This window comes from Euprymna scolopes, chromosome 3, assembly GCF_053919585.1.
Source record: "Euprymna scolopes isolate OS-2025 chromosome 3, ASM5391958v1, whole genome shotgun sequence".
In the NCBI taxonomy this organism is placed as follows: Eukaryota; Metazoa; Mollusca; class Cephalopoda; order Sepiida; family Sepiolidae; genus Euprymna; species Euprymna scolopes.
In genome coordinates, this window is record NC_136484.1 from 53,261,220 (window position 1) to 53,287,355 (window position 26,136).

A 26,136-nucleotide genomic window follows, 5' to 3' on the forward strand; every position below is an offset into this window, starting at 1 on the left:
TTATACTTGGGAGTCACCACTAATCAAGGACCAAAGGCCACTCGAGGATAGGGGTTAATGAATGTAAGGTGGTAGTTTAGTAATTGTTAATGGTGTAAATTGAGTAGAATTTGATTATTTATGGGGACTGATCAACAAGAAATTGTTTACATTGGATTTAAAGGTTACTATGTTGTATTCAACTGGGAAGCAGGCCAGTGGAACAGTGTTCCACAGATGGGCAGTTCTAGGAAAGAAGCTTTGTTCATGAAATTTGCGTTTAGATTTAGGCACAGATAGAGAGTGGTGAAATCATATATAGTGGTTATAGCTAGTCTAATGTTTTTTTGTGAAAGTTTGGCAACGGGGGACCATAAATTGAAGTTCAGTCAAGCACTTGCCATAAAAATAACGATAGAGCAGAGATAGGCTTGCAACGTCTCTTCTGTGGGAAAGAGGTTGCAGGGAAGAGAAAAGAGTATCATCTACTCGGTTTCAAAGCCAGTTTTGAACTGTATTAAGGTTGGATATAGTGCACTGAGCAGCTACTGCTCAGATTTGGCAACAGTACTCCATTTTAGGATGTACCTGGCTCTTATACAGATAAAGGATTTCATCGGCAATGAGATACCTTCTGGAATGGTAGAGTGATCCAATCATTTTTCCAGCGATCTTAGCAACAGATTTGATGTATGTGTTCCATTTCAGATGAGGAGTGAAGATTAGTTCCAGAAGCTTGTCAAGGTCAAGACAAGGAACTTCTAGTCATTTATTTCAATTGGGTCATGATGGGAGACGGGGAGTCAGAGCTATTATGATGAAAGGAGAGAAGCTTGGTTTTTGATGCATTAAAATTAACCAGCCATCTTTTTCCCCCATTGAATCACATTCTCAAGATAAGAAGAGAGAGAATCAGAAAGATTTTGGTCATTACTGGCCTTTGAAGTGTTGCCATAAATTGTGGTGTCATCTGCATAAATGTCAACGAATGATCAAAGAATGTGATTTGGGAAGTTATTGATGAAGATCAGGAAGAGAGTTGGGCCCAGAATGGAACCCTGAGGGACACCAGCATTAATACAATGAGTTTCTGATTTCTGCCCATCAACGACTACTTATAAGCCTATTAGAGAGAAAGGATTAAATAATTGAGAGGACATTTCCAGTTATTCCATACCTGGCGATCTTGTGAAGTAGACCTTTATGCCATACTCTATCAAAAGTTTTTGATGTGTCAAGAGCTATTGCTCTAGAAACAAAACCCTTGTCAAGAGATTCACTAATCCTGTGTGATATAGCAGTTAGTACATCAGCTGTAGATCTTGCAGAACGGAAACTACATTGCATGTCACTGAGGAGGTTATTTTTGCTGAGGTGGTTGACCACTTCTCTGTTTATCACAGATTCCAACAACTTACTCGTAATGCACAGGATATTGATTGGTCTGTACTGAGAGGGAGATGACCAATATCCGGAATTTTTAAGTACAGGGCAAGCTGATGAAGTTTTCCAGAATGTTGGGAAGCATTTTTCCTTTAGGCAACATTTAAACAGCTTTGTAAGTATGAGAGCTAGTTTTGGTTGAAGCTTTTTGAGCACTATGACTGGAATGCTGTCGGGGCCAGTTGCTTTACTGAAATCAAGGTTTTTGATGAGTTTGACAACATCATGTACAGATATTTGTATGCCGCATAGTGTGTTTTCAGTCAGAGGAGGAAATATGGGAGGTAGGCAGCCCTGATCACAAAGGGTAGAATTTGCTGCAAAGTTCTTGCCAAAGAGTTTTGCCTTGTCAGATGCTGACAAAATTATTTCAGGTTCATTGATGATGGTAGGGATAGAGGACATGCTTCTGTTGAGGATCCTGTTTGTTATTCACCAAAACTAGTGGGAACCAAGCTGCTGCTCAGCTACTTTAAATTTGACGTATTGCATTCTTTATTACTTTTTTTACAATGGTTGCTGAAAGGTGGCTTTGGTTGGAATGGATGGAATGCTTTGGATGTCTATTACGTTGGAAGCTCTGACAGCATTCGAACTCTGCACACTCAACTCACTCCCTATTAAATCAGTAATTAATAATATAATATTTTGGTTAATCTTTTTTCTTTCAGAGATGTTGCCATTGACTCCGTGAAAACGGGATTAGGTGGTGCTGCTGGCAACAAAGGAGCCGTAGCTATCCGTTTCCTGTTCCATGCCACATCATTTTGCTTCCTCTGCGCCCATTTTGCAGCTGGACAATCACAGGTGAATGAACGAAATAATGATTTCAATGAAATTATGAAGAAGATTTCATTCCAGGTGAGTCTTGAACCATTTCGTAGTTGAAATTTGTGATTTATCTTTTTTCGGTTTTTATTGCTTATCAACTTATCTAAAACTTTTATAATGAAAATCACTTGAAAAAAAAAGCAGCGCTTCTTATCCAAAATTCTCCCTATATTAAAAAATGGAAATAAAAATCTTTGATGTACATACCTGTGACGAAACGAAAATATTTAATTTCAAAATTCATATAAAATTATCAAGTAGTTTTATTTTTAAATAAGAAAATCAAATTTTATGAGTATCCGAGGAGTGGTTGCCTAAAAGAAATCTTTTAAAAAAAAAACATAAAAAAAACAAGGGAGATAACTCAACAATAATTCGTATTTACTAAATTTATGTTGTAATGCCTACAAATTCTCATTAATCGTCTAAAAATGATTTTCTTTATTGGAATAAAACTACTTGATCAATTTTTGTGCTTTTTTGAATTATGATATTTTTGTTTCGTCATGGGCACGTACATCATACTGATTTTTCTTTATTTTTGAATTTTAATATAGGGGTAATTCTGGACAGGCAGCAAAACAGTTGTCATTTTATTTACAAGGGTTACTAAGACATCTGCTGCTGATACTTGATTTGTTGTCACTTTACAAAATGATAAACATGGCAACATATTGATATTATATTAGTTGCCTCCTTGCCAGGACGTTAGACTCAAGGTCAGGTAGTGTTTTGAGAAGCTAGTATACTAGGATAAGTGCACTCTACCCTACAAAATATGTCTAAACAATCCCGTCAGCATTCTTTGCTAAAGACAGCTCAGGCGATCGGCAATAAACTAACCCCTTTTTAAAGAGAAAGTAAAGCCTAGGAGAGTAAATCTCCTTCCACTCAACTGAATTTACTCTGCTTATTCGAAAACATATCTTTTGTAAACATTTCAAAACCAAACCTTTTCATCTTGAAATTTATGTTCTTAATTAATTTTTTAATTAAATATCTGAATAGCATGGTATGCAGTATAATGATGTATGGATGTGAAACCTGGCCAGTGGGGGTTGAGGATATGCATTGCATGGAGAGAAATCATATGAGAATGCTACGATGGATGTATGATGCGATGTGATATCAAATGACCCCCACCAACAAGTTGCCGACCCCAAACATTGTGTGCTGTAGCTTTCTCCTTCATTTTCTAGTTTTAGCCGTCATTTTCTCACTGACTACCGTCAATGAAGACAAACAGGTCTACAAGTAAATAAAATAAAACAAATACAGAAACAACACAGATGCCGATGCTGCATATATGTTGGTTGAACTCTGAGTGTGTGTTTCTACATGCTATGGTTGACATGTACATTCTGTTGAGGCTGTGTCAGTCAATTGGCATCAATTCATCTCCCCATCTCACTTGGGGACTGCCAAGCGACCAACTGCTCGTGGCCATATTCAAAATACAACTGACCACTATGGAGTTCAAACCTCAACTAACTAAACATCTGACCGATCCCCATGTCAAGCGTCATTCCTATTTTTCTCCTTGACTCACAGTAAACCCCCCACCCTTCACTAAAATGCTTATTGGCCCATTGTTCTCTGCTTATCGGTCATTCGATCACCCAGTCACTCATCACACCCTGAATTAACCCCTACTCTTATTTATCTTTGTCTGCGTTAAGAACAAGTTCCTATCTATTGTCTATTGATAAGTCCTTTCCTTTTGTCATCTATTCTTTGCGCCCCACCCCCCACCTCAGCACTCAACAAACATTGTGTCACAGTGAGAGCTAAAAACAGGCTTATATTTTATGTCCTCAGAGACAGTAAATTTGGACAGTATAGAAATAGGTATATAGAACAGGTGACTTCAATGATATGGCCACATTGAAAGAATGGATGAGAGTTCTTGGGTTAGTATTAATCATGGAACAATAGAGGTAGTAGGATCAGTTCACAGGGGAATACGAAGGAAAGTTTTTAAGGAAATGATAAGGATATGCTTTAGAGAAAGGGATAATTAAAGACTTGGCCAGAGATTAGTTTGGAAGTCAATTTCTACAAACCATCTAACATATGTTAGCATTTAAAATGGACATTAAACCGAGTATAATGATGATATTAATTCTATGCATTGTCACCAGACGGGTTTTGAGTTGTTTCATAAATTCATAGGAGTTTTCATTATTGGTTTCTCATTCAGGTGGTCACAAGGACATGCATGTGTCTTGCTTTCAAAATCCTCTTCTCTAATTTAACACAATCACAGCTTGATATTCATAATCCCATTTTATTTACTATGTAATTTGAATAGTTGGTACAAGATATAATCATACAATGAATCTATTGAAAACTATATTTTATATTAAGTACTAGCGGGACCAGTGGAAATTCCACAGGGGACTCATTCATATGTAATATATTGATGTTGGCATTCTGTAGATGTTTAGCGCAAATGGAGATGCTCTGATATTATTGTAGCTCTTTTGTTAAAACTGCAAAAGTATTTATCTAAGCTACCAGGGATGCCCGGTCGTAAAGTATGCTTAAATATATTTTAATTTTTTCAGATTTTGTATATATTATGATAGTGAATGGTCTATTGAGTTTTATATATTATGAAGTTTGTGATTTAAAAAAATAAAAAATATATCTATATGACTTAGGTTCATCAGCTTGAATCGAAACCGAATCCCAAACATGAAATATATATATATATATATATATATATATATATATATATATATATACAGTTGTGCGCAAAAGTATTTGACCCCTACCAAAATTGTCTTATTTCTTTGAATGGATACTTCAATAATCTTTAAAACCTTCTTTAACGACTAAGTTCGAATAAACTGTATAGTTTTCAACAAAAATTAATAAAAAGTAATTAGTGCTTGCTAATATAAATAAATTTATTTACAAAAATAAAAATATGGATGTTGCAAAAGTATTCGACCCCTTTTCATTAATACTTGGTTGAAGCTCCTTTGACCTTGATTACTGCAAGTAAACGTTTCCTATAACATCTAACGAGACTTCTACATCTGTCCACTGGAATTTTAAGCCACTCTTCTTGACAGTACTGTTTTAATTCAATCAAATTAGATGGTTTCTTTTATGTACCGCAATTTTTAAATCATGCCATAAGTGCTCAATCGGATTTAGATCTGGAGACTGGGAAGGCCATTCTAGAACTTTCACCTTATTATTCTTTAACCATGACTTAGTGCTCTTTGAAGTGTGTTTAGGATCGTTGTCCTGTTGAAAGGTATACCGCCTTCCATGCCCCAACTGGTTCGCAGACGGAACAAGATTTTCTTTCAGTATGGACTGATATTTTACTGAATCCATTCTTCCATCGATTATGGTTAATCTTCCAGTTCCATTTATACTGAAAGTCCCACACCATGATTGATCCACCTCCATGCTTAACGGTTGGAATGGTATTCTTCACATTATAAGCAGTATTTTCTTTTCGCCAAACATAGCGCTGCTGGTTGCGTCCAAATAGTTCCACTTTCGTTTCGTCTGACCAAATTATATTATTCCAGTAATCAATAGGCATTTCTAGGAACTTTTTTGCAAAATTTAATCAAGCCTTTTGATGAGCTTTGGAAAATAAGGGCTTCCTTCTGGCAATACGTCCATGCAATCCGGCACGATTTAATGCCCTACGAATAGTTGGCAAGTGTACATCTGAGCCAGCATTCTGCAAATCGTTCTGCACGTCCTTTAGGTTAGATCTAGAGTCTATTGAAACTTGTCTAACAATTTTCCTAGCCCCACGTGTCGTAATTTTTCTTGGACGACCTGATCTTGGAAGACTTGATACAATCCCTTTTACTTGCCATTTTTTGATAATGGACATAATAGTCGACCGTGGTATAGAAAAACGTTTGGAAATTTTTTTATAACCTTCTCCAGACTGGTAGGCATCGATTACTTTCTTTTTAATGTCTTCAGAGTACTCTTTGTTCTTTGTCATAGTTGCAGATTTGTTGACGTTGAAAAAGAATTTATTTTTACTTGAAACAATTATTCAATCATTCAATATGGCATTGAAGTTCAATTTGAACTGATTTTAGATTCAGTAGAGTCATAAATATTATTTATAGGAAATAAATACAAAGTCAGACTAAAATAATAAACTTAATGACGCTTTTATTTAAACTTTAAACTAAAGGGGTCGAATATTTTTGCAACATCCATATTTATATTTTTTGTAAATAAATTGATATATATTATTAATCTCGAATTACTTTTCCTCATTTATTGTTGAAAAATATACAATTTAGAAAATTTAGACAGGGGTCGAATATTTTTGCGCACGACTGTATATATATATAACTTTAGTTCCTTCAGCTATAATCAAAACCAAAACTGATGAAGAATTCTTGATAAAAATATTTATAAAAAACATAGATTACTAAGCTGCCATCAGCTAAAACCGAAACCAAGACTTATGAAGAATTCTTGATAAATTATTTTTAAAAAATAGATTATTGGAGTGCCATTAGCTATAATCGAAACCCAAATCTAAACGCATGAGGAATTCTTGGTAAAATTATTTATAAACAAATTTTTTTCATTGTATATGTTTAATCTTAATTTTGATTTATTTTAATATTATCTACTTTTTTCCAGGGCAAAACTGTTGGGTCACATGACTATATATTCTGGGTGGGCGATTTCAATTACCGTATTGACCTTCCTAAAGATGAAGTGAAAGAACACGTTCGAAATTACAATTGGACTCCACTCCAAGCTGCTGACCAACTCAATGTGCAGATGAAAGCTGGAAATGTAAGAAGTTTATTTTTGTTTCTTTTTCCTTTTATTGTAATAAACGTTGGAGTTATAATAATATAGAAAAATGTGATCCAAAATAAAATTGATTAAAAATCAAGGTTGGTAAAAATAAGATATTTAATGGAAAAAAAAATGATACAAAGAGGTAATTTGGATATTAAACTGGAATTATCACCCTGCATTATAACACAGTTTAACCTAATTAAAAAAAAAAAAAATACAAAAATCTTTTTTGTATGTACCTGTTACAGAATGAAAGTCATATTCCAAAACTCATGTAAATTGATCTAGTATGTTTTTTTTTATGTAAAAAAAATCATTTTTGTTACAAATTGTAGTGCTTCATAGTATACTGTAGACATTACAAAGTTGATTTTAAAATCTCAGTAGTTTGAATTAAGTTGTCTTATTAAACATGGTAGATTAAAACACAATATCTTGCTTCCTGATAAAATTTTATTTTCTTAGTTAAAAAAAATAATTGTCATCAATTTGTGTGACTTTTGGAATATAACATTTTCATTCTGTGACAGGGGAGGGGCTTACATAAAGATTTTTCTGTATTTGTGTTTTTTTAAATAGAAATAATGTGCTGACTCATTGAATTTTATTTCTTTCAAAAGTTTTCATTTTTTTTTTTTTTTTTTGTAAAAGCTGACTATTTTGCAGACCAAGAAAGACCTGACCCAATTGTGTATCTTCATTCAAGAACAAATTTTATTTTATAACTATAATCACTTCAGAAAAAAATTATGATTTGATTAAGTTTAAATCTAGTACTTATTTACTTGTCTTCTCATGAGAGCAGTTAGGCATAAGGTTGGTTTTTAATGTGGGGAAATTCAGCTCCTCAGAAAGGGACAATATGGAATGGGACAAAAATAAAAATGGCTTCACTCTAGAAGGATTTCTTTAATTGGCTCAGGATAAAAAAGATTAAATGTACTACATATTATTCCTTACCAAAAGGCCCTTTCCTTTTTTTTTTTTTTTTTTGTTACAATGAATTATATTTTCTATATGCAGGGCTTTATCTGTTTTGGAGCTGATTCTACTTCAATGATTAGTACTGTACCCCACCCTACATTATATTCCATTTTTTTTATATGTATATATATATATATATAAGTGGAACTTCTAAAAAAAAGTGAGACCAGTTTCTACTCTATCTCTACATACTTGCTTAAAAATTCAACACATTTACATATTTTCAAATAAATTACACTCTTCATGTTTTCCAAATTATATTTAAACATGTCTTTGATTGTGGAAAATGACCAAAAACGATGGGAAAAATCCAGCCAGGCCCCTTTTTTCTTCTCTCACGTAATTGTTGTATGATTACAACAATGTAAAATTCATTTTCTTTCAAATATAAAAAGTAAACATGTCCCTCCACCCTTATTAAAATAACTTGCATAGGTAGAAGATGATTCCTACCAAATTTTGAAATTCATAGAATGCCATAACTTGAAAGTAGTTAGGAAACAGATAATTAATTTGCAATTTTTACATAGATTTTGTTTAATATACAGAGTGTTCCAAAAGTCTTGGACACACTTCAAATCCTCATATCTGCTTAGCTATGAATGGAAGTAAAATGAAAGTGGTGCCATTTTAGAGTTAAATGCATTAAGTCTTTTGTAAGGATTTTGATTTTTTAACATTTCTTATTTCAGATCCTTATCCTTAATAGTTCTCAAGATATTCAATGTCAAAATGTGTCCAAAACTTTTGAAACATCCTGTACAGTAGAACCCCAGGATACGGTGGCCCTAATATACATTTTTTTCAGGTTATGATGTGGAGTACAATGTTTTTCTGTCCCCTTGTTACAGTATTTGCCGTGCCTTACATATTACTTATTTATAATATATATATATATATATATATATGTGTATACTGTATTGTATTTGTACTTTGTATTGTGTGTGTACTGTATTGTATTTTGTTAGTAATTTTGAATGCCATATCCGGGGTTCTACCGTATTTTAAATTATAGAAATCAGAAAATTTATGACCCCTCTGGACATATTGAATATGGCACTCTGCAGGGTGAAATAATCACTTAAAATCAGTATGAATATTTTTTGTATTTCTTTTTCTGTTGGTTTGTGTTTGAATAAAAAACATAACACAGGAAAAAACAGATTTCAATGGTCAATCTATTTTGTGTTGAAGAAAAGAGATTGATTTAAAATTCTTTTACACTTGCACTGACTGTCATCGATTGACCTTTAATTCACTTTGTCATTTTATTTGTGTACTCTGTGACTCCCATGTTCGTATCCTATTTAAAAAAAAAATCAATTTTGGTATTTTATTTATTTATTTATTTTTTACATCTGAATCAATAAAAGAAGTTTTCTTGTTGTTGCATGAACTATAAAAGACACAATAGTTTTTTTTTTTTTTTTCAATTGCTTTCAGGTATTCCGGGGTTTCGAAGAAGGACAAACAAATTTTGCTCCAACATACAAGTATGATAACTTTAGCGATGATTATGATACAAGTGAGAAATGTCGAGTCCCTGCTTGGACTGATCGTGTGTTATGGAGAAAAAGAAAGTTTCTTACCAAAACTGGTAAGATCACATTGGAATGCTTTTAAATTGACCACTGATTTATTATTGAAAATAAATCTCTTAGTAGAGATAGTTATATAAAAGGAACTTTGTGTGCATGTCTGTGTGGGTGTTCATTCCTTATGGACTCAAAAATGGCTGGGCTGATTTTTATGAAATTTCGCACAATGTGCCTGGCAGTGTTTTTAGATATGTTTTATAGCAGAATGTCTTCAATAATTGATAATCAATAATCGAATAATCCAATGAAAGAAGGAGCAGGCGATTTTGACCAAAGTTAACATCTTACACAGACTAACATCACAAGTGCATTTGAGAAGTTTTATTACCACACAAGCAGTAAGGCCAGGCATATAAAACCAACTGCAGGTTCTTTGATATGACAGGGGCTCATTTGAAATGAATATTTCTGTTTAGAGTATAATTGAAGCATGAGACATGATTTTAGCATTTAAAACTTTAATTTAAGCCATTATGTGCAATGATTTTATAAAATCAACAGTAGGGTCTCTACAGTAAAATTGACTACAATTTATTGTGGACTAAGTCAGTGCAAGAGGCATGTGAAGCTTCCTCCCAGTGCACCACAATGGGTCCCCAACTAAAGTAAGCAATCAATCGATTTGATTGAAAAATGGCCGATTTTACCAATTTCGATGACAATAAAAATAGGGAAATGTAAAACATTTGTTAATCATCATTCTGTCTCTGGCAATGTTGGGTTTCCTTGCTAGTTTATTGTAATAAATTCATTTAGTTTTTGTCTTGTTACAGTTGTAAAATTATAAAAAAAGATAGCTTCTGTTAAATCTCCTAAGTTAAATATGACAATTTTTAACCATGATTTATGTGACAGTTTCTATAACAAGTAAATTGTTTTGTTTTTTATGATTTATTATTTAAATTATAAATAGCAAATAAAAATCATTAAAATATGATGATGAATAATGAATTCTAATATTTGAATATGTTTTCTTTAATAATTCAATATTTATTACAAAATGTTACACTTATTATTTATAAATTGATATTTAAAATATTGCTGAAAATTCTTTTGCCTTTCCAACATTTCTAAATGGCGGTTTTGTTTTGGTTTATTTAAAGGTGTTGATGATCCATATTTTGTTCCTGTGAAACAAATCTTGTACAGTCGTGTTGAACTGAGAACATCTGACCACAGGTAAAATCTTCACTATTTTATTTTCATTTATGTTTTTATTTTGTTGACGTATTAGATAATAATGGTGGTCAGATTTACCAAAGGTTTCAATTAGTTAAACAAGATTGCATCTTAAGAGAGAGAGAGAGAGAGTATATTTGGAATGGTAGTCAGTCAGTGTTTAGCAGTGATAGACTTAAAGCACCAATCTTTGGATTCTGTTTCCAGAGCCATGAGGTCCTGGATATGACCTAAAACTATATCCGATGGTGAGGCCCCACCTTGCGGGCCTTAGGGAGTGTGGAGCCACCCTTTAATTGCCATTGCTCCCAGGTCCACTCTGACCTGGAGTGGTAGTACCTGTTAGGGTCCCAACTATGGGTTGAATAGAATCTTGACTTTAAAAAAAAAAAAAAATATACTCCATTAAAAATTGTTCCTCAAAATAACTAGATTCGGCATTAAATAACCTGAAAAAGGTTGATATGCCGTAAAACAACCAACCAACCAGAGCCATGAAGATAAGATGATAATCTAATGTGCTCTGATTGTATGAAACAATGTGCATTCAATAAGTCTCCAGACTTCTTTGTATAGTATTTTATTGATAGTCCACATATGAAGCTCTAGTTCCCTTCAAAGTAATCTCCTCCAGCTGCAATGCACTTGTACCATTCCAACAACTTCTGGATGGTTCCATGAAAGTCCTCTTGTGTAAGTATGTCAATAACCCTAGTTACAGCCTCTTTCATCTCCTCAGTTGTCTCATAACAACAGCCTCTCAGGTTTTCCTTGAGCTTAGTGAATAACCAATGCAAGATGTCCAAAAGCAGTCTGAAGCATTTCATACATTTCTGTGGCATTTTTTCCAAGTTTCAAACAGAAATTTATTGCATATCGTTCTTATAAAGTGTCCTCACGTCCAGATTGCATTTTTGAAATTCCCTAACTGTGACAATCCGGTATAAGTAGGGTGCATTCCAATTCCTGCTGTAGCTGTTCATTTGAACCTGAAATCATAAAAACTGGTCAGTCATCTCATAAGATGTATAGCAAGAACATACTGAATTTCCAAGAATCTAATACAATTTTAAATGCCTGTACAAAAAAAGTCTGAAAACTTATTGAAAGCACCTCGTACAATCTACAAACAACTGCTTATATCAACTATCAAAAATCATTGATTAAACCTTTTCTGAAGACACAAAATGAAAACGTTTCATTGCCAAATGTAGATAAAAACATTTGAGATCATTTGACTGTTGGCCAGAAAGTTGAGATTTTTGCTAAAAAATCATTATATATATATATATATATATATATATATATATATATATACTAGCAAAAATACCTGTCGTTGACTGGGTTCAAAAATAGCCTACAGAAAATGGACTCTGATTTATGAAAGTATGATAGGTTATGAAAAGGAAGGGTTGTAAAGAGATAGCTTCAAATTTGGGATTATCAAAACCAAAGCAAAATATGATGAAAGTAAAAATAAAATAGATAAACCCCATAATTTATTATACCATACCTGTTCACACTGAAACACTTATCATATTCTGTGGATCTATATTAAAAAACCTTATTAAACTTTGTGACATATTTCCATTCTATAGAGGTCAGGCGCGAACGAACACCCCATAATTTTATTATACCATATTTCTTCAAACTGAAACATAATTATCAAAGTATACTTACGCAGATAGATATGAATAGTCTTTATTAAAGTTTGTGCCTATTTCCATTCTATGAAGGCCAGGTGCGAACGCAGACACTACAATTTTATTATACCATCCCTATTTAAATGAAAACATACTTATCAAAGTATTATTATGTACATCTATATCGAAAACACTTGTAAATGTGTTTTTTTTTTTAATTTTCAAATTTTTTATTTCCATACTTTGTGGACCAGGCGCGAACGCAGACCCCACAATTTTAATGAACCACTGCTCTGCCAGATCAAACATACCCATTCCTGTGTCTCAATACATCTTCTATCATTATATGTAATCAGTTTTTTAAAATAGTCAACCATATAGGAGCCTGTTCGTGACCAGACACACACATACAGTCATTCAGCTTTATATTATAGATATATATAATGCATGCTAGTCTAGATTTCCAATAAGTTAGAATTTACTCATGAAAACATTGTTCTTTGGCTTGACCAATAGCTGAATCAATTCCTTGATCATATAAACAAGCAATAGGAATAGGTTGGTGTTGTTTTATCTATAATGATATTGTGGCATGGTTCCTGGTCTTGGTAGCAGCAATTTTGGATGATGATAGCATCTTTGAACAGAGCCAAGAATCACACCAGCAATTAATATATATTTGTTATGAAAGTTATGTTATATTGAAGGATGAAAATGAAGGACATACATTTAAAATGGTAATAAATGGAAGTGAATTAAGAGACTAGAGTCATTTCCTTTTGCGACTTCTCTTATCCAACCTGTTAAAGCTTGGGATAAACAGTGTTCATTTTGATGTCTTTCAGGTGCAGCTGGTGATGTTTATTGAAAACTGATTTTCTTGAACATGTCTTATAGGAATTTCTAAGTTGACACTGACTGTCATATATAGGTGTTACTTTCTGAAGCTTGGAAAGATTTCCATTGGTTGAAAATTATTTTGAGTTAACACTTTCATGTTAAAACTTGTTAGCTTTAGGAAATGACTAAGAGTGTGTATTATACAGATGCAAGAAATATAATTTAAACCTATATTGGCAAGGAGAAATTGAATACAACTAAAAGCAGTACTGGGAAGGACTTTTATTTTAGAGTCCTCTGTCTCGTAGTCTCGTTGCTATACGAACTTTGAGGAGTCTCATCTACTTTGCTACATATTACACTTCCAGTTAGATGGAATAAAGATGGATTCATACAAACAAAATAACAGTTTTGACAGGATTTTAATGCAACATGTTAAGTCCATACTCTTATTTTGTTACCCTACTTCAACTTCAGTAATTAATATTTATTGTTGCACTATTTCAACTTTGTAATTTATAATACTAAAGTGATTACTCATCTAAGTACTGCACAATCAAGTTGACACACCGGTTCCTGTTGGATCACCAAAGTTAAGCAACATTGAACCTGGTCAGCTCGAAATGGGTGACCATTTGGGACGTCTAGGTGCTGTATGTGCTCTTTGCTTATCTCATTGTTTCCAATCGTCCTGGACTTTTCCTTGCCACTGGACTCAAGCAGTGCCGATTCTAGAGAGGTGTGGTTGGGTATTGCACAACCCTTGCCTCATAATTACACACGCAGTTGCCCTCTAAAGGGGTATCCCTTGTCTTTTGAAATCAAACGGAGACATTGAATAGCAAATCTAACTACTGACCAACGTCTATTTTGCTTAGCTTCAGTGTTTCAATAAGACTCAGTGTATCAACTTGATTTAGCCATAGAAAGAAAGAAGAGAAACTAAAAGTAAATGGTGTTAATTGGTAATATTTGTTAAGAACTATGGAATGAGTTTTTTTTTTTATTTGAGTTGAAAAACACTGCAGTCATCATGTTAACCAAAGAGAAATATTTCTTTCTGGTATTTTATGATGACATAAACTGAGGACTAGAATTATTTTCAATCTGAATACACAGGTAAAGTGCATCCTCCAAAAAACTGGACACTTTCAAATCAAAAGTACAAGGATTAGTTGTTTGTTGATTTAACTTTGTAATTCAGCCCTTTATGATTTAAGATTATGTGAGAAAATTGCTAAAATTATTTTTAATCTAATTTTATGTACCCTTTTATTTATTTTTATTTTTTTAAGGCCTGTTATTGCATTATTTGAATTGGATTACCAAAAAGTGAATGAAGAGAAAAAGAAGAAAGTGCTTGAAGATGTTGTTATTGAACAAGGACCACCGGATGCTACAGTCATTGTTAGTTTGGAAGGTGATCAAACATTTACCGAATCTCTTGTTAATGAGATTGTTCAGATGTTCAGTCAATATGGAGACATTCTGCTAATAAGGTAAGAAACTACATGCTGGACAATTTGGGGATTCTTTGACTTGATTGTTTTTATAACAGTCTTTAATTTTATTGCTCTATATTGATATGCTTCATATGTGCACACCTAGATATGACGTGCAAAATTATCAATAACTCTGACATGCTTCTTTTTTGGCACTGCCATAATTTTGACTGTGATCGAATTCTTTAGTTTATGAATATTCTGGTTAGTGTCAATTGAATGATATCAATCAGTGGTGCAACAGAAGAATTTTCCCTCCAAATAAAATGGCAACTATCGTTTAAAACAAGTAACAATGTTTATTTTCCTTACAATGAAATTCATTTTCTTTTACTGAACGACATATTTGCGGATGATAATTCTTAGTCTGATTAAAACAAAATATAAGTCCATAACTTAGAGTCCAAAGATTCAAGGGTTTATCTCTGTCTCTCTCTGAAAGGTACACAAACCAAACTAACCTTGAGCCCTCAGAGAACCAACTCTGACCCTTGAATTGGAAGCCATGTTTAATTTCAGAAAAGTTTCCGATGGATAATTATTCTATGCAAGTCCTGGAGATGAAGAATTCTCAGTGGGCAGCTGTTTTGTACAGGTTCTGGACTTTATAATTTTGCAGCCAAAGAGCAAAAAATCCTTCCTGTGTGACATGAAAAAATTATGTGCTTGAATGCTAGGAGATTTCATTTCTGATGTTAATTCTGGTTACTGATTGGTTGATAGCTGAACGTGAATTAACTTGATTTGTCAGTTCCTATCAGCAGCATTTATAAATAGAATCTCCTAACCTTGAGGGTGCATACACCCCATTAAATATAAAAAATGTTGTAACACCCTCCTGCTCATATGCTGAAAGTGTCGCCCTCAACAAAACAACACTACATATTTATTTTAAAACTTTTATTGAAAAAATTAATTCAGGTAACTTGATATGTAGTAGAGCTGACACCTATTCAACGTAGCCACCTTCAGCCTCAATCACTGCTTCGATACTGGTCTAGAATTTATATGACTCCACTTTTTATTTATTTCTATTTATTATCCTAATATCAATTTAAATGAACCCAGTTTTTATTTATTTCTATTTATTATCCTAATATCAATTTAAATGAGCCCAGTTTTTATTTATTTCTATTTATTATCCTAATATCAATTTAAATGAGCCCAGTTTTTATTTATTTCTATTTATTATCCTAATATCAATTTAAATGAGCCCACTTTTTATTTATTTCTGTTTATTATCCTAATATCAATTTAAATGAGCCCACTTTTTATTTATTTCTATTTATTATCCTAATATCAATTTAAATGAGCCCACTTTTTATTTATTTCTATTTATTATCCTAATATCAATTTAAATGAGCCCACTTTTTATTTATTTCTATTTATTATCCTAATATCAATTTAAATGAGCCCACTTTTTATTTATTTCTATTTATTATCCTAATATCAATTTAAATGAACCCAGTTTTTATTTATTTCTATTTATTATCCTAATATCAATTTAAATGAGCCCACTTTTTATTTATTTCTGTTTATTATCCTAATATCAATTTAAATGAACCCAGTTTTTATTTATTTCTATTTATTATCCTAATATCAATTTAAATGAGCCCACTTTTTATTTATTTCTATGTATTATCCTAATATCAATTTAAATGAGCCCACTTTTTATTTATTTCTATTTATTATCCTAATATCAATTTAAATGAGCCCACTTTTTATTTATTTCTATTTATTATCCTAATATCAATTTAAATGAGCCCACTTTTTATTTATTTCTATTTATTATCCTAATATCAATTTAAATGAGCCTACTTTTTATTTATTTCTATTTATTATCCTAATATCAATTTAAATGAGCCCACTTTTTATTTATTTCTATTTATTATCCTAATATCAATTTAAATGAACCCAGTTTTTATTTATTTCTATTTATTATCCTAATATCAATTTAAATGAGCCCACTTTTTATTTATTTCTGTTTATTATCCTAATATCAATTTAAATGAGCCCACTTTTTATTTATTTCTCTTTATTATCCTAATATCAATTTAAATGAGCCCACTTTTTATTTATTTCTATTTATTATCCTAATATCAATTTAAATGAACCCAGTTTTTATTTATTTCTATTTATTATCCTAATATCAATTTAAATGAACCCACTTTTTATTTATTTCTATTATCCTAATATCAATTTAAATGAACCCAGTTTTTATTTATTTCTATTTATTATCCTAATATCAATTTAAATGAGCCCAGTTTTTATTTATTTCTATTTATTATCCTAATATCAATTTAAATGAGCCCACTTTTTATTTATTTCTATTTATTATCCTAATATCAATTTAAATGAGCCCAGTTTTTATTTATTTCTATTTATTATCCTAATATCAATTTAAATGCGCCCAGTTTTTATTTATTTCTATTTATTATCCTAATATCAATTTAAATGAGCCCACTTTTTATTTATTTCTATTTATTATCCTAATATCAATTTAAATGAGCCCAGTTTTTATTTATTTCTATTTATTATCCTAATATCAATTTAAATGAGCCCACTTTTTATTTATTTCTATTTATTATCCTAATATCAATTTAAATGAGCCCAGTTTTTATTTATTTCTATTTATTATCCTAATATCAATTTAAATGAACCCAGTTTTAATTTATTTCTATTTATTATCCTAATATCAATTTAAATGAACCCACTTTTTATTTATTTCTATTTATTATCCTAATATCAATTTAAATGAACCCAGTTTGTATTTATTTCTATTTATTATCCTAATATCAATTTAAATGAGCCCAGTTTTTATTTATTTCTATTTATTATCCTAATATCAATTTAAATGAACCCAGTTTTTATTTATTTATATTTATTATCCTAATATCAATTTAAATGAGCCCACTTTTTATTTATTTCTGTTTATTATCCTAATATCAATTTAAATGAACCCAGTTTTTATTTATTTCTATTTATTATCCTAATATCAATTTAAATGAGCCCAGTTTTTATTTATTTCTATTTATTATCCTAATATCAATTTAAATGAACCCAGTTTTTATTTATTTCTATTTATTATCCTAATATCAATTTAAATGAGCCCACTTTTTATTTATTTCTGTTTATTATCCTAATATCAATTTAAATGAACCCAGTTTTTATTTATTTCTATTTATTATCCTAATATCAATTTAAATGAGCCCACTTTTTATTTATTTCTATTTATTATCCTAATATCAATTTAAATGAACCCACTTTTTATTTATTTCTATTTATTATCCTAATATCAATTTAAATTAACCCAGTTTTTATTTATTTCTATTTATTATCCTAATATCAATTTAAATGAGCCCACTTTTTATTTATTTCTGTTTATTATCCTAATATCAATTTAAATTAGCCCACTTTTTATTTATTTCTATTTATTATCCTAATATCAATTTAAATGAGCCCACTTTTTATTTATTTCTATTTATTATCCTAATATCAATTTAAATGAGCCCACTTTTTATTTATTTCTATTTATTATCCTAATATCAATTTAAATGAGCCCACTTTTTATTTATTTCTATTTATTATCCTAATATCAATTTAAATGAGCCCACTTTTTATTTATTTCTATTTATTATCCTAATATCAATTTAAATGAGCCCACTTTTTATTTATTTCTATTTATTATCCTAATATCAATTTAAATGAGCCCACTTTTTATTTATTTCTATTTATTATCCTAATATCAATTTAAATGAACCCAGTTTTTATTTATTTCTATTTATTATCCTAATATCAATTTAAATGAGCCCACTTTTTATTTATTTCTGTTTATTATCCTAATATCAATTTAAATGAACCCACTTTTTATTTATTTCTATTTATTATCCTAATATCAATTTAAATGAGCCCACTTTTTATTTATTTCTATTTTTTATCCTAATATCAATTTAAATGAACCCACTTTTTATTTATTTCTATTTATTATCCTAATATCAATTTAAATTAACCCAGTTTTTATTTATTTCTATTTATTATCCTAATATCAATTTAAATGAGCCCACTTTTTATTTATTTCTATTTATTATCCTAATATCAATTTAAATGAGACCACTTTTTATTTATTTCTATTTATTATCCTAATATCAATTTAAATGAGCCCACTTTTTATTTATTTCTATTTATTATCCTAATATCAATTTAAATGAGCCCAGTTTTTATTTATTTCTATTTATTATCCTAATATCAATTTAAATGAGCCCACTTTTTATTTATTTCTGTTTATTATCCTAATATCAATTTAAATTAGCCCACTTTTTATTTATTTCTATTTATTATCCTAATATCAATTTAAATGAGCCCACTTTTTATTTATTTCTATTTATTATCCTAATATCAATTTAAATGAGCCCACTTTTTATTTATTTCTATTTATTATCCTAATATCAATTTAAATGAGCCCACTTTTTATTTATTTCTATTTATTATCCTAATATCAATTTAAATGAGCCCACTTTTTATTTATTTCTATTTATTATCCTAATATCAATTTAAATGAGCCCACTTTTTATTTATTTCTATTTATTATCCTTATATCAATTTAAATGAGCCCAGTTTTTATTTATTTCTATTTATTATCCTAATATCAATTTAAATGAGCCCACTTTTTATTTATTTCTATTTATTATCCTAATATCAATTTAAATGAACCCAGTTTTTATTTATTTCTATTTATTATCCTAATATCAATTTAAATGAACCCACTTTTTATTTATTTCTGTTTATTATCCTAATATCAATTTAAATGAGCTCACTTTTTATTTATTTCTCTTTATTATCCTAATATCAATTTAAATGAGCCCACTTTTTATTTATTTCTATTTATTATCCTAATATCAATTTAAATGAGCCCAGTTTTTATTTATTTCTATTTATTATCCTAATATCAATTTAAATGAACCCACTTTTTATTTATTTCTATTATCCTAATATCAATTTAAATGAACCCAGTTTTTATTTATTTCTATTTATTATCCTAATATCAATTTAAATGAGCCCAGTTTTTATTTATTTCTATTTATTATCCTAATATCAATTTAAATGAACCCAGTTTTTATTTATTTCTATTTATTATCCTAATATCAATTTAAATGAGCCCACTTTTTATTTATTTCTATTTATTATCCTAATATCAATTTAAATGAGCCCACTTTTTATTTATTTCTATTTATTATCCTAATATCAATTTAAATGAGCCCAGTTTTTATTTATTTCTATTTATTATCCTAATATCAATTTAAATGAGCCCACTTTTTATTTATTTCTATTTATTATCCTAATATCAATTTAAATGAGCCCAGTTTTTATTTATTTCTATTTATTATCCTAATATCAATTTAAATGAACCCAGTTTTAATTTATTTCTATTTATTATCCTAATATCAATTTAAATGAACCCACTTTATATTTATTTCTATTTATTATCCTAATATCAATTTAAATGAACCCAGTTTTTATTTATTTCTATTTATTATCCTAATATCAATTTAAATGAGCCCAGTTTTTATTTATTTCTATTTATTATCCTAATATCAATTTAAATGAACCCAGTTTTTATTTATTTATATTTATTATCCTAATATCAATTTAAATGAGCCCACTTTTTATTTATTTCTGTTTATTATCCTAATATCAATTTAAATGAACCCAGTTTTTATTTATTTCTATTTATTATCCTAATATCAATTTAAATGAGCCCAGTTTTTATTTATTTCTATTTATTATCCTAATATCAATTTAAATGAACCCAGTTTTTATTTATTTCTATTTATTATCCTAATATCAATTTAAATGAGCCCACTTTTTATTTATTTCTATTTATTATCCTAATATCAATTTAAATGAACCCACTTTTTATTTATTTCTATTTATTATCCTAATATCAATTTAAATTAACCCAGTTTTTATTTATTTCTATTTATTATCCTAATATCAATTTAAATGAGCCCACTTTTTATTTATTTCTATTTATTATCCTAATATCAATTTAAATGAGCCCACTTTTTATTTATTTCTATTTATTATCCTAATATCAATTTACATGAGCCCACTTTTTATTTATTTCTATTTATTATCCTAATATCAATTTAAATGAGCCCAGTTTTAATTTATTTCTATTTATTATCCTAATATCAATTTAAATGAGCCCACTTTTTATTTATTTCTATTTATTATCCTAATATCAATTTAAATGAGCCCACTTTTTATTTATTTCTATTTATTATCCTAATATCAATTTAAATGAACCCACTTTTTATTTATTTCTATTTATTATCCTAATATCAATTTAAATGAACCCAGTTTGTATTTATTTCTATTTATTATCCTAATATCAATTTAAATGAGCCCAGTTTTTATTTATTTCTATTTATTATCCTAATATCAATTTAAATGAACCCAGTTTTTATTTATTTCTATTTATTATCCTAATATCAATTTAAATGAACCCAGTTTTTATTTATTTCTATTTATTATCCTAATATCAATTTAAATGAACCTAGTTTTTATTTATTTCTATTTATTATCCTAATATCAATTTAAATGAACCCATTTTTTTATTTATTTCTATTTATTATCCTAATATCAATTTAAATGAACCCAGTTTTAATTTATTTCTATTTATTATCCTAATATCAATTTAAATGAGCCCACTTTTTATTTATCTTTGTTCATTGTCCTAATATAAATTTCATTATATTTTGTTATGATTGTCATCCCAAGTCATTTATACTATTTTTTGTGCTGCATTTTTTGCTGTTTTTTAAATATTTATATTTTATAAAGGGTTTCCATTTCATAACTTTTGAAATGTTAATTTTACAGATTTGTCGATGAAGACATGTGGCTTATTTACAAGCATGGTCAAAGTTCATTGGAAGCGATTAAAGAAGAACAAGTGAAAGTGAGTTAGCAACATTTTCATTCAGGATGTTAAAAAATTCTTTAACTGCATCAATAATACAGTGAAAAAAAAATCCGTTTTAGATGATATCAGTCAGCAATGTAATGATTCTCCTTTTTGTTTTTCATATACTTCTGCTGCTCCACATATGATGTGGCATAAATATATCCCACATTTGGGTTAGGGCAATATGCTAACTCTAATGGTGGTAGTAATGTGATGTAGATGTCAATCGTTAGGTTAGGCTCTATCATTTTCATTTTATATTTCTGAATTTTTTAGATAAGGATTAATAATTTGTATTATTTGGACTACTATTCTCATCTTGAGTGTTATTCTTACGACATTTCAGCCGATGTAATTTCTGACCTTCTTCAGGTGTATCTTGTCGAACTTAGGCTTCTTCTGTCAAAGAGAAATCTGCATGAAATTCCAAACAAAAACTTTGTTCATTATGCAGGGATAGTATGCTCTCATTCTGGCAGTCATGGAAAAGTAGAAGTCTTAAGTAATTTGCAGTTGTGTTCTTAATATTGTCCACACTCCGAAACAACACTCAAGATGGGAACCATTGTCTGAATAATCCAAATAATACAAGCATTTTCATTTTATTCTTCACTTTTTATAACAATTCTTCTCTCGATAATTATGGAGTGTTGATGAAGATGTTTCCTGGCTATTTGATCTCTTTAAGAGGTAACATAGGGTGACCGACAATATCACTAGATGTAAACCCTTGCGACTTTTTCTTTGAAGATACTTACAGGTTTTCAGGCATCATCATCAAACTCTTGAGAAGGAAACTTCATTGTTTTTTGGCAACATTAAAAGAAAGAGTGGGTGTTCTTGAGTTAATAGATGTACAACAGTTAAGGTAATAGGATCAAGACCTGGCCCAAGATAGATTAGTTTTGAAGTCGATTTCTAAAAGCCATCCAACACATACCAACATCTGAAACAGATGCTGAATTAAATGATAATGATAAACATGGATAACCTAAGCCATCATTTTTTAGATATAATTTTAAATACTTATTCAAAGAAAACTATTTTATATACTTTTTATAAATATGAGCAGATTTGTTTTTCATACAGTTTTTTTTGTTTTTTGATTTTGTATCCATTCAGAATATTCATGTCCCACCCTGTCCAACTGTGAATAAAAATAGCCATCTTTTTTTGTCTTTATGTTGTGTAGTTGGAAAAATCATTCAGAAACAAAACGGTTTGTTTGGTACTTGGAAGAAAAGTACATACTATAAACTTTGGTAATTATATGAATGATTACAAATTTCCCGCCTGACTTTTATAGACATGCTTATACATATCAAATTGCATTGTGGGATCAAATTATAAAAGAAAATCCCAACTAAAAATTCCTATTTATCTTTGTAATCATTGCAACTTTCCGATTTTTTTACTGGGACTTTTTATGGATTTATTACGTTTTTGTTACTACTTTGATTTGTGTACCATTATTAGTATTTAAAAAGAACTTATTGTACTGCAATAACATTTGATTATTAGTAATAATGTTTTGTTTTGGGTATTGACTTATGCCTTTGTTTTGGATTTTATAATTGCGAATGTATTACATTTAATTTTTTTTAAACCACATCTACTTTCAAATTTATCACAAACAACAAACATAAAAAATTATTTAAATAAACTTATTTGCCCTTTAGTCTTCACATCCCATCAACGATGTTTCTGACTAAGCGGAAAGAATTATTGTTTTCTGGATCTGAATCTGTCCTAGCACTTATGGTTTTTTACTTTTATTTTTTATTTTTTACACTGAAGTAGTATGTTTTTGTTTTTTAGTTCCTTACAGTAAATAGCTTCATGCCTTGACTAGAGCGATTTCCATGAAAAAAAAGTTTATTTCAATAACTTCATATATTACCTGCCTGCACACAGACGTTTCATATGCAACTATTTCTGTAATGTAATCGGTGTGTGTGTGTGTGTGTGTGTGTGTGTGTGTGTGTGGATAACAATACTGTCAATGGCCTTTGGGTCAAGATCAAAGTGTAAAAAAAAAAAAAAAAAAAAAAAAAATGCACACACAACATACAGAAATGAATATACAAATTGTACATAGTTAAATTTTACATTGAACGCTGGGGTTATTAGTTAGATTAGGATCCACAGAGTGATTGAGGTATTTTGGTAAATGTTGCCAGTCAAGAGTAAGACTTCAAAGTCTCATCTGTTACGTAGTCAAAAAGACCCTGTACCCTCCCCCTCCCAATTTCTTGTAGGGCCTTGTGCCTAATTTTGTTGAATTGAATTTTTTGTACGTTTTTTATGTTCAATTTTTTCTTTCTCAATAAAATATATAAACAAGATCAAAGTGTAGTATCTGTTCTCTCAGTTACTAAACTTGACCCACCACCGGGCTTTCGGGCTAGGTTAAGGTGTTTTTTCTTACTAACTTTTGTTAGCAAGGACCGACCCCCTCCTTTGGGGAGTCAGGACCTAGAGGACCGACTCCACATTTGTGGGAGCTTGGACCCGGAAACCGGAGACTGGAATCTCGGGACCAACACCACTATCGCTGGTAGTTGAGACCTTCTTTTTTCATTTGTTGTTTTTGCATGTTGTTTTTTCTTCGTTTCGGTCTCACTTCTCGAGACTGGGATGGTCTAATTTCTCAACACTTAATTGCCTGAGCAGCACTCTGACCTGCCAGGCCCAAACTTTGTCTATCTTCGCTGCTCTCCCAGTGGATCGAGCAGACAGGGTTCTCTTTCTCGCTTCCGTTGGGGTAAGTTAGTGGGTAGGGTGACGTGGGGTAGGGCGGGTGCTTCGTTTCTGCTCCCCTCTGTGGGCAGGGATGCCTATCCCCTCTCTCTCTTAATTGCGACGCGGCACTCTGACCCGCTAGCACCCACTGCGTCTTTCTTCTCCGCTCTCCCCCCTCGCGGGGGGATCTGAGCTGCTAACCCGACATCCCCGTGAGGGGAAGTCAAAAACTCTAATTTCTTCAAAGTCCGCTCCTCCCCCTCCTCCCCCTCCATTCCCCTGGGTTTTCTTTTCCCCCACTACACTTTGGTCCGCGCCAGCGGCCAGTGCAACCGCCACGATGCCAGGCAGGAGGGGTACGTCACCCCAAATGCGCAGCATCTCAACTGCGAACGACTCCCTATGTGAGGGAGCTGATGCATCTCCCGGCGAGACGGCGCCAGGAAACAAGGTAGGGCCCCCGCGCGCGGCGACCTTGGAAGAAAGCGGGAGGGTAGGGCCGCAGCCCGCGGCGACCCCCCAAAAAGCACCTGCAACCGCTCCCCACGAGGGCAACCCAGCGGAAAAAGCTGCCGTTAAGTCACTAGCTGGGGAAAGTGCAGAACCCAGCCAATCAGCTGCACCCCAGGACGGCAGAACCAAGGGAGGAAGACCGGGGAACCCATCCCCCGCTCCCCCAAAGGGCGACTCCCCAACAGAAAAGGAGGAAATCAGCACCGCGGACCAAACCGAGGCGCTGGATGAAGACGTAATAGCCTCCATCTGCTCACTATTCGGCGGGGAAGACAGTGATTGGCCCCCCAACACTCCCCAAGAGGACCAAATACGGAAAAGGGGTGACTCTCTGGCCAGTGGTAACAAAAGCAAGCTGGAAGGAGAGACACCCTTGACAGTACCCACCAAGGCTCCAGCTGGGAACACGGCACCAGAAGGGGAGACACCTCCATCCCCCAAGGGGACAGCCACCCAGCAAAGGAAGAAAATAAGAAAGGGGAGCGGCCCGGAGAGCAAACCAAGCCAGGACGAAACAACGCCAAAGACACAATGGCCTACTTTGCCTGGTAACGGCCCCGTTCCGAAACCAAAAATGCCCATAACAATGGAGAGCCCCACAACACCAGCTATGCCCCCCAACCCGAGTCCAGCTGACACCCACCAGGATGGAGGACCGGCATGGGGCCCCAAAGAGCAGCAAGGGAAGTTGACGCCCGAAGACTACAGAGCACTCTTCGACTCAACTTACAAGGAGTATACCCAGGGGAACAACATCCAACCCCTCCCGGGTCAAGTGGAAGTTCTGGAGAAAAGAGTGCTCTCGCTGATAACTTCAGACACCAAGACAAGGGGTCTGACGGGCGTCAACAAGGACACCATGATGAACGTGTTGCTGGAGCAGAACATTCCCGCCAACTACATCTGTAGAAGGAGTTACGCACAGTGGGATGTTCTGCTCCCCACCTCCGAAGACGCAGTCAGGCTGTCCAGGACCTGCCATCAGAGCAGGAACATAAAGCTCCAACCCATCTATATGAACAAGAGGAGAGCAAATGTTTCTGCTCTAAACGTCCCCTGCTATATGGAGGCCAAACAACTGGGGGCTATCCTAAGCCAGTATG

The 26,136-nt window shown here is 31.7% G+C and overlaps 1 protein-coding gene across 1 annotated transcript in view; it reads left to right on the forward strand.

Moving 5' to 3' along the window:
• The window catches only part of LOC145255348 (synaptojanin-1-like), a 229,033-nt gene that overhangs the window by 168,895 nt on the left and 34,002 nt on the right, over positions 1-26,136 (forward strand). The window contains exons 14-19 of the mRNA XM_080113945.1: positions 2,094-2,283; positions 6,898-7,056; positions 9,493-9,646; positions 10,751-10,826; positions 14,605-14,808; positions 21,694-21,772. Of these exons, the coding sequence (XP_079970071.1) occupies positions 2,094-2,283; positions 6,898-7,056; positions 9,493-9,646; positions 10,751-10,826; positions 14,605-14,808; positions 21,694-21,772 (862 nt within the window). The remainder of the gene's footprint in view (positions 1-2,093; positions 2,284-6,897; positions 7,057-9,492; positions 9,647-10,750; positions 10,827-14,604; positions 14,809-21,693; positions 21,773-26,136) is intronic.